At 38.6% G+C, this 10,104-nt stretch overlaps 1 protein-coding gene across 2 annotated transcripts; it reads left to right on the forward strand.

Moving 5' to 3' along the window:
• The first annotated feature begins 374 nt into the window (after positions 1 to 374).
• On the forward strand, positions 375 to 6,311 carry LOC131930132 (uncharacterized). 2 transcript variants are annotated; one of them, XM_059286521.1, is made up of 4 exons: positions 375 to 677; positions 1,520 to 1,792; positions 2,317 to 2,478; positions 3,700 to 6,311. In XM_059286521.1, the coding sequence occupies exons 1-4, from the start codon at positions 629 to 631 to the stop codon at positions 3,930 to 3,932; spliced, it is 717 nt and encodes a 238-aa protein (XP_059142504.1). In that variant the 5' UTR covers positions 375 to 628; the 3' UTR covers positions 3,933 to 6,311. The 2 variants fall into 2 exon arrangements, with proteins under 2 accessions (XP_059142504.1, XP_059142506.1); XM_059286523.1 differs by having other exon boundaries at positions 3,727 to 6,311.
• The last annotated feature ends 3,793 nt before the right edge of the window (positions 6,312 to 10,104 follow it).

The following is a 10,104-nucleotide window of genomic DNA, read 5'->3' on the forward strand; positions in this document are numbered from 1 at the left end:
TATCATTCAAGTATATAGATCTGTGTATGTACATATAGCAATAACTCCATATTCAATAACATAAATAAGTGCTGCCTTACTCACTACTATTATTATCGGATCATATCTATCACCCCCTACCCTTACCAATCGCTGCACCATCGTCTATCTTAAGTTTACTATTCCGTAGACCTCATAAACATTTTAAACAACACAGCTCAGTTATGTCAAGTAGTGGTTTTTAAAATATTTAAATAGCGATTGATCTTTTTTGTCTCATCTCTAATTATGATCTAATGAAATTATTCGGTTAATTACTGACATCACAACTCTTACAACTGAGTAAGTTGTATCTACTTAAAAATTGCATGATATTTTTATTGTGGTGACTGACATGCAATATGCAGCGGAAATCTCCGATTACGTAGACCTGAAAGGTGTAAAATTAGTGTTATTGTTTGTTTGTTTGTGTCTATACGTGAAAGTTTGGCAGGACTCTCCCTCAGGTAAAACCATTACGTGGCGTGTTCCTTTATTTAGATCTAGATCTATGTCTACGTCTTATCACGAGCTTATCACGAGCTCATAATTGTTACCGTTAGCTGAATGAATAAGACGTGCTTTGATAATAAATTTTAATTTTTAAAAAATGGCAGCTTTGAATTTTTTTACTTCGCTTGTTTTTACAGTCATTGTAGGTAAGTGATTTTACAGTCTCGTTTTTTTTTTTAAATTATATAAATGTACACATAGGTACTGAACTCTGATCAAACACGGCATATCACTAAAAAAATGCCATGTTAAACAGAACAAAAAGGCGACATTTTCTTTTATTTAAATAAGTATGTGTATATGTGTGTGTGTGTGTTTTAGGGGGGGGGGGGTGTTCTCTCAGAGGCGTAGCGACCCTTCCCGGCGCCCGGGGACAAACTTTCGATTTGCACCCCCCCCTCAAACTTTCGATTTGCACCCCCTTCGAACTTTTGATTTTTTTTCAAACCCATTTTGGCGCCCCCCCCCCCCTAAGGTCGGCGCCCGGGGACATATGTCGTCCCCCCCGTCGTCCCCCCTCGCTACGCCTCTGTGTTCTCTCCCTGGGCTCTACATTGATGGATACAAATCTGATAAGTGAGACAGATGTAATTGGATGGCGTAGTAGCTTGAGGTGGGGGGAATTGGAGCCATCATAGTTTCCTTTTGTGCCCAAGACGCATTGGGCCGCCACAGAAAGCTCTCTCTACTTTTGTCGGTCTCCGGCAATTTTCCAACCTTCACGCATCGTCACGAAAACCCAGAACCCATCTCTACCCCCAAAAATGACGTCACACACCAGCCTACCACCCCCACCCCCATGATTCATCCCTTAATCTGGAAGTATTAAAAACTGATATTTATAATAAAATGGGAGCCTTTTTTAAAGGGGAGAATCATACAAAATTACGCCATTACACAAGGCCCATTACGAAAAACGATCCACTTAAATACAAAACTTACAGCATGTCCATTTAAAAAAATAAACTATGACCTCCACATTTTTAAGCTGGACTCGCCATGCCAATGACGCTGGACGATTTACAAAGCACGCACTGCCCAGTAGGGACCACCCTCTGCGTGTTTGACGGAAGCTGCTGCCGTTCCGATAGCCAGTTCTGCGACCAGCAGATCCGAACCTGTAATAACGTGTTTCCGGCGGGCGCAGACCCGCTCCGGCTCTGCTGCGACGCAGCTCTGGGCCAAAATATCACCAGTCAAGAAAGACTGAATTCCTGCTATTTTAGATATGGAATGACGTCACTTCTCGACAGATGCTCGGGTGAGTCTTGTGTTAATTTGTACCATGTGACACAGCGTAGTCCCTAACGTAAAGTTGAAAGGTCAGGAGGCAAGTAAACGTATAAGTTAGGAATAGCCAGGCGCCCCCACCCCCCCCCCACACACAAACACACACATAAGCATACTTACACAGACAGACAGACAGACAGACAGACAGACAGACAGACAGACAGACAGACAGACAGACAGACAGACAGACAGACAGACAGACAGACAGACAGACAGACAGACAGACAGACAGACAGACAGACAGACAGACAGACAGACAGACAGACAGACAGACAGACAGACAGACAGACAGACAGACAGACAGACAGACATATATATATATATATATATATATATATATATATATATATATATATATATATATATATATATATATATATGTATATAGGCCTACACTCCATTTTGTAGGTTGCTTATTAATATTGTTTTGAGGACTTTTTTTAAGTCAAGTGAACCATTTGTATGTAACATTTTGTTTGCTATTTTATTTAACAGACCCGAGAGAAGCGGCTTATGACGTGTATGACATCCTGATGATAGTCTTGATAGTACTATCGGTTGGCTTGAATATTATTTTTCTGATCTGCTGTCTAAAGATAAGGAAATGCCCACGTCCGAGATCTGAAGAAAAATACAAAAACGGTATCAAGCCAAAAGGTAAACAGGTTTATATGGCTGGGTAACTTGATTATAAAATAAAAGCTAATATAAAGCTAATAAATTACCTTGAGCTAACAAGTATAGTTAATTGGTATGTTATTTGGGGTCGGCGTGGTCGAGTCGGTAAAGCTCGTGGTTGCTAAACCGAAAGGTTCGAACCCTCGGACAGATGAGGCTCGTTAGCTGGGGACAGCCTTCTATGAGAGACAACTCCAAAATCAAACAACTGCTGTCTTGTAGTTTGCTCTTGGTTGGACAAGATGGCGCATAACCAGTTGACACTAAAATTAAGAACGAAGAAGAAGAAGTATGTCATTAGAATTAATTTCACACTAGTTTTTAAAATAGAAGTATTTTAATGTAAATTATGTCAGATGTCTAGCTAGGGGGAGGGTGGGTAAGAAATAAAATAAAATTTCTCATTCCGAGCTGCATGACTAAAAAATACACAGTTAAAGTTTTTAAAAAATAAATTAACTACTACTTGGCTTTCCAGACGGATTAAACCGTTTTCTACATCCATTGTGTCCAGAGTTTCTTCCAGGCATCTCTTGGGGTGGGGGGGGGGGGGGGGGGGGGGCTTCTACCGCCCCCCCCCCGAACGAAATGAAATTTATATAATTTATTTAGAAAATATATACTTTTAACAGTGTCCTGCCCCCCCCCCGAAGAAAGTCTACCGCGCCCCCCTTCCGAAAATTTTAAGTGCCCCCCCCCCCCCGGGAGAAAAAAAGTCTGGAAAAAACATTGATTGTGTCATCAAACTATAATCTGTTAAAAGACAGTGACTGGTAAAACCAACCTTCAAAAAAAAAAGTGAGGTGGTGCTTTTTCGCCAACTTAAACAACTTAACAACTTTTTTTTTAAATTGGGGAACGGGGAGGGGGGGGGGGTTGCTCGATCTGTTCTGTCCAGGCGCAGGAATGAGTGGCTACGCCTCTAAATGATGTGTAATTTCAACTAAGCTGAGCCTTAAAGATAAAAAAGTAATTATTGCTCCTATACATAAGACGAAATGGCGCATACATTTAAACCATCCAAATATATGGAACTGTACTAAAAATGTATATCTGCGGAAAGACGGATTCAAAGACGAGTAAGACTAAAATAAGTATTGACCACACACTTCCTCCTCCCAACCGCTCCTACACCCTGTATAAATTAATTGTTAACATAATTAATAGTATTTATGTATACTCTCTTTTACATAACAATAGAGTATATAACTTTTGTCCCGATTGAAGAAGGTGCTTACGGCAAACAGACTGAGACTGCCGACCTCATGGGGTCAAGTTCTGGAACTCTCGACCAGAGTGGGGAAGAGGCCAGGACAGCCGCTGCCGGAGGTGTCTTCCCAACCACCAACGACAATGATGACGTCTACGAAATCGTACCCACTGGTGCATCCTACAAGCACCAAAGTGTAGCACAGACGCAAGAAATCGCTTGACATAATGAAGGGCTTTAGATCATTTTTGGGGCTTGGTGAATAGAGTACTTTGGCTACAAAAGATAGATAAAACTCATTTGAACAGGGCCGTCCATAAGTGATATCGCAATAGGGCTGGTAAGTAGGTCACCAACCAGTTATATGGCTCATGCAGGTTTTATTGAGCCGTAGAACTTGTTGGTGACCTACTTACCAGCCCTATTACAACCGATTTATTCTCCCCATTCCACATAGGTACACGTTACCACAAAGATAATACTACTCCCCCTCCTCACCCTCTCTCAACACGAAATGACGTTACCAAATTTTGCCCAAGATTCAAATACCCAAAACCAACAAAAAGTCAAGTTATTTTATTATAGTGATTAAAATTTTCGCAGGCTGCCCGCTGGGTTTTAAATCAATATTTTTTAAGCGAGAGACGATCGGCTTTAAAATAATAAGATGTAGGTTTGATAGTCCCAAATATCCGCCCCCCCCCCCCCCATAGGAGTGTGATGCCATTTATGGACGACCCCTTCACTGAAAATTGTAACTTTACCACTCATTTGTATCATTATAAAAAATGAACACCAGAGAATTTTATAAAAACCTGACAAATGAATTTCGACCTTTCGCACTCGTCTCATTGAACATAGAAACAAGTTTTTAAAACCCCAACCTCATTCGAATTTTAGCTGAGATAAGATCAGTAGATTCGCCTGCTACTTCTTATTTCAAGCTAATTCGAGTTTTGTTGGGTTTTTTAAAAAAAATGTTTCCATTGTTCCTTCTGACGAAAACGAAAGGTCGAATCGTCATTTTTTTCAATTTGTTTCTTTTTGGGGTTTTATGAGATAGTGTGATGCCATTTATGGACGACCCCCTCACTGAAAATTGCAACTTTACCACTCATTTGGATCATTATTAAAAAAATGAACAGCAGAGAATTTTATAAAAACCTGACAAATGAATTTCGACCTTTCGCACTCGTCTCATTGAACATAGAAACAAGTTTTTTTAAAACCTCAACCTCATTCGAATTTTAGCTTAGATAAGATCAGTAGATTCTCTTGCTACTTCTTCTCATTTCAAGCTAATTCGAGTTGTGTTTTTTTTTTAAAAAAAATGTTTCTATAGTTCCTTCTGACGAAAACGAAAGGTCGAATCGTCATTTTTTTCAATTTATTTCTTTTTGGGGTTTTATGAGATACTTTGTTCATAAATTTCGACATTGCCTAAAACTCAATGCATAAAATCGGTCTACGTAACAATGACAACTTTCAAATTTTTCAATTTTGACATTGATCAATAGGCTAACGTAGTAAAAGACGTATTCGAGAGTTAAGGGGGTAGGCTCCGGTAAAAGAACAAAACACTTTTTAAATACTAGAGAACAATTTTTTCTCTACGGTTTTTTTTTAAAGGTACATCCGCATATATTTCCATTAAAAAACTGGTGGGAAAATTTGGTAACCAGGACAAATGCGGCCATCTTGACAAATTGACTTATTCGTAGGATTTCCACCATTCATAAAGTATTATTTTTTGAACCCAATAAAGAATGAATTCATAATCTTCTACCATATTTTGGAGTACTCAGCTAAAAATTGTAGGTGTAGTTCTTCAAACTAATTTTAAGGGAATTTTGGGGTCTTAAATTTAATGTTGTTTGTTGGGCCCATTCTTTGTTGGTCTCAAAATATAATACTTTATGAATGGTGGAAATCATACGAATACGTTAATTTTTCAAGATGGCCGCCGTTGTCATGGTTACCAAAATTTTCCCGCCAATTTTTAAAAATAGAAACACATGCGGATGTATCTTTAAAAAGCTGTAAAGAAAAAATAGTTTGTTCGCTAGTATTTTTTTTTTTAATTTTTTTTTTTTTGGAGCCTAACCCCTTAAAGTAGAAAGATAAAACCCTCGATACGTCAGGCAATGTATTATCAATGACATATCTACGTTTTCACCATCAGTACCGCAATATTTGAAAAAAAAATCCTTTTTGTTCAACTTCTACATTCTTCTTCTCATGCCATTTTATATCATCTTCCTGTAATTAGACTTCCCAACTGATCAGTACTGATCTCAAGCTAAGCCAATGAAGATATCTCCCCCCCCCCCCCCCTTTTTTTTTTCCATTACATTAATATTGCATGAAGTTTTTTTTTTTTTAAAGAATGTGTTTATGAAGTCTGGTTTTAGTGCACTTTAATAATGTTTTTTCTTTTATTTTTATTGCTTTAGCCCTTAACTTAGTTAACAAAATGCCTTTAAAATGTCTACGTATAATTCAAGTTTACGGATAGGAAAAAGAATTAGAACATTCTTGTATTCTGGTACAAAATTACAGTAAAATTAGTTAAATGAATAAAACAAAAAGTTGTAAAGCTTCAGATTTGTCAAAATGTTTTGTTGTTGTTTTTTTCATTATACTTTTTTAACAAAAATTGAATAAAAAATATCAACGAAACTTCAACAAAATAAACCAAAACGTCAAAAAAAAAAAAAAAACCTACGCAGACTAATCAAACACATAACGAAGATATATGGCCATGCCTTATTTCAATAAAGCGGAACCTGTTCAATGTTAATTATCAAGTACTGGATGCCCACCATTATCAACAAATTAATTTAAGCAAAACTAAGTAATATTATTATTAACTTGTATAAAGAGATACACACCAGCACTAGCTTTGCTTGTATGGAAAAATCGGAGACAAGCGGGGCGTATATTTTCTACTTAAATTTGGTATTTTTTCCTTGTTGGTCTAGGCGAGTTGCCTGTTCGTAGCACATACAGACACAATTTATGTTATCCTAATAACCGACGGGTCTGATTGTTTCAAGATTGCAGGATCTCAGTGGTGTCAACATGATCTCAGTGGTGTCACCATGATCTCAGTGGTGTCACTATGATCTCAGTTGTGTCACCATGATCTCAGTGGTGTCACCATGATCTCAGTAGTGTCACCATGATCTCAGTGGTGTCACCATGATCTCAGTTGTGTCACCATAATCTCAGTGGTGTCACCATGATCTCAGTGGTGTCATTGTGATCTCAGTGGTGTCGTCATGATCTCAGTGGTGCCATCATGATCTCAGTGGTGTCACTATGATCTCAGTTGTGTCACCATGATTTCGGTGGTGTCACTTTGATCTCAGTGGTGTCATCATAATCTAAGTGGTGTTACTAGGTCGATCGATTGACACCCGGTGTGGTAACTCAGGGTGTCACCCACAGCTCTGCCAATGATGTACTAAAGCTACAGTCGGTTTGGTGTCCCCCCCCCCTCCAGAAGGTGTCACCTTGTGCCTAATGATGTTTGTAACTTCTATTAGCTATTGACCTAACTATCTGAAAAAAAGCTGACTTTCTGATTAAAATTTCCTTTTATTTGTGTCGTCTGGGTGTCAGCCCCTTTGAATGGTGTCAACCTTGCACACCTGCCCCTACCTGCTGTATGATCTTTATGGCATTTCGTAGCATGTCTCTATGAAAACTATCGGCGTTATGCTGTACCCAGATGGGCAGCAAACGAACTAGAAATAGTTACATACAAGCCTTGTCTTTGAAAAATTAAACCTTATACACATACTATAAAAAGAGAAGGGTTTCTTATGGAGGTTGTTTTTTGTGTGTTATTGTTGTTGTTGGTGGTGGTGTCGTTGTTTTTGTGGTTGTAACTCACATAAAAAATTAAATTAAAAACATTACTTGTTCCATAGAAACCCAGCTCAGGGGGAAATATCCTCAAAATTTGCATCCCACTAATTTGAATCAGAGTAGTCGCCTCTTGAAATAATAAAACGAAAAGAAATTGACTTAATTAAACTGTTCGAGGAGTCGTCCATAATACTCATAATACGATAGAGATAGTGGTGATGGTGATGGGAGGGGTTTTGATTTTTGTGGTAATGGATAACGAGGAGTCATGTGACGTCACACTTCTGTATTTTCAAAGTTCATTTTGAAACTGAAATTTAGCAGCTATTTCGTCATTTTAAACTATTTTTTTTGTAGCAACAATAACATTGATCAGTAGCCGATACCTAATGTAGACCTAGCTCAGTAAATATTTAAAAAAATAAATCGCTTTATGGAAAGCAAAAATCGCAATCGAAGAGTGGGAGATTGGGGGTGTAGCAGAGGCGTAGCGACCCTTCCCGGCGCCCGGGGACATACTTTCAATTTGGTGCCCCCCTCGGGAGCAAATTTTCGATTTGCACCCCCCCCCCCTCGAACTTTTCATTTGCACCCCCCCTCAAACTTTCGATTTGCACCCCCCCTCGAACTTTTCATTTGCACCCCCCCCCCCTCAAACTTTCGATTTGCACCCCCCTCGAACTTTTCATTTGCACCCCCCCCTCAAACTTTCAATTTGGCGCCCCCCCTAAGGTCGGCGCCCGGGGACATATGTCCCCCCCCCCGCCCCCCCCCCCCTCGCTACGCCTCTGGGGTGTAGTGACGTCATTTTAAAAGATGCTAGTAGTAGCGATGTTTGAAGAAAGTAAGGGGAGATAATCAAACTCATAAAGAAGGCCAAAACACTTCGTTAAACAGGCTAACTATTCTTTAAATGAAATATTAAACTACATTACATATAGCTAACACCTACAGCAATAAATTCTTATCGTCGAACTTAGATGAGATAATTTATTTTCCTCAAGAAGCTCTCATAATTTTTTTAGCAAAATGTTCACATTAGGGATGAGTGTCTGATTAATTCCACGACTTGTCTACAGCATGAGTTTACATCTTGACTAGCCTAGATCATATATTTTACAAGCAGTATCATTTAAATGAGATAACTGCTTAGACCAATTAATTAGCAGTTAATTAGCAGTCAAATAGTCCTTGAATCTTCAGTGGTGATATGATCGCACCAATGGAGGAATCAGTATTTCTTTCTGGCATTTTTCAAAGATATACAAAAAGATATGCATTTTAAAAAAAAGTCATATTAGAAACTGAATTTTAGCCGTTATTTCGCGTTTTCGAAAACAGTTAAGGGGTCATCCATAAATGACGTCACGCTTTTTTTGGACGATTTTTACCTCCCCCTCCCCTCGGTCACACATCATCACAAAAAGCCAGACCCCCCCCCCCTTCCTAAAATGACGTCACACCTCAGCCTACAATCCCCCCCCCCCCCCTCAAAATTGCAGTTGAATTTTTTTTTTAAACATCGATATTTTTCCAAAATCTTGTCTAAACTCTGTCAAAATAGTGTATTTTAATCAATTCCTATTACAATTTATTAAAATAGTTTTCTAAAACGCAAAATAACGTCTAAAATTCGTTTTCAAACATTGCTTTTTTAAAATGCAAAAGTGTGATGTCGCACCATCTGAACGCCCCCCCCCCTCCCCCTCATCACACACCGTCACAAAATTACGGAACCCCCCTCCCCCTACGAGTGTGACGTCATTTACGGACGACCCCTAATGTAAATTTCAATAGAAATTGATTAGTATACTCTATGTTAACCGAGCTCAGACAATATTTTTGACAAAAAAAAAATCGATGCTTTAAAAAATTAAACTGCAATTTGGGGTGGGGGGTATGTTAAGGTGTGCCGTCATTTTAGGGGGTCTGGCTTTTTGTTACGATGTGTGACGAAGGGGAGGGGAAAATCGTCAAATAAAAAAGCATGACGTTATTTATAGACGACCTCTTTCGCCGCGTTTACACTTGCAATGCTAATTTTATCAGAACATGTATGTATAGGGTTGTGTGTGTGTGTGTGTGTGAGGGGGGGGGGGGCTATTCACTTATTGTGAAGTTTTTGTCCAGACATGTATAGTTTACACGTCGCAAGTGTAAACACGTCTTATATGCACCAGTGCAGGCATTTTAATTCGACATGTTAGTGCGGGCATCTTTTCTATTTAGCTTTGATTATTAAGATCCTACTTACGCCACTGAAGCACAATTCTAAAGGATTTGAATATTTACGCCTATAATATACGCCACGTGTTACTTTAATCACCGTATCTTTTTAAATAGGCCTATAGTTTTCATTATTTTCAGTTGGTTACTTATTTCCACTGTTTAACTGGCATGGATCTAGATCTAGATCTAGTTGCTTTTGTAAGCAAAAATAAGTTGTTTTGCATCCGTGTGTTAGTTTTCCCTAGGTTATAAAAATCACAATTTATTTTAAGAATGTTTCTAAAAATATAAAA

This window comes from Physella acuta, unplaced genomic scaffold, assembly GCF_028476545.2.
Source record: "Physella acuta isolate Inbredline_101_S28 unplaced genomic scaffold, ASM2847654v3 ptg001723l, whole genome shotgun sequence".
Taxonomy (NCBI): domain Eukaryota; kingdom Metazoa; phylum Mollusca; class Gastropoda; family Physidae; genus Physella; species Physella acuta.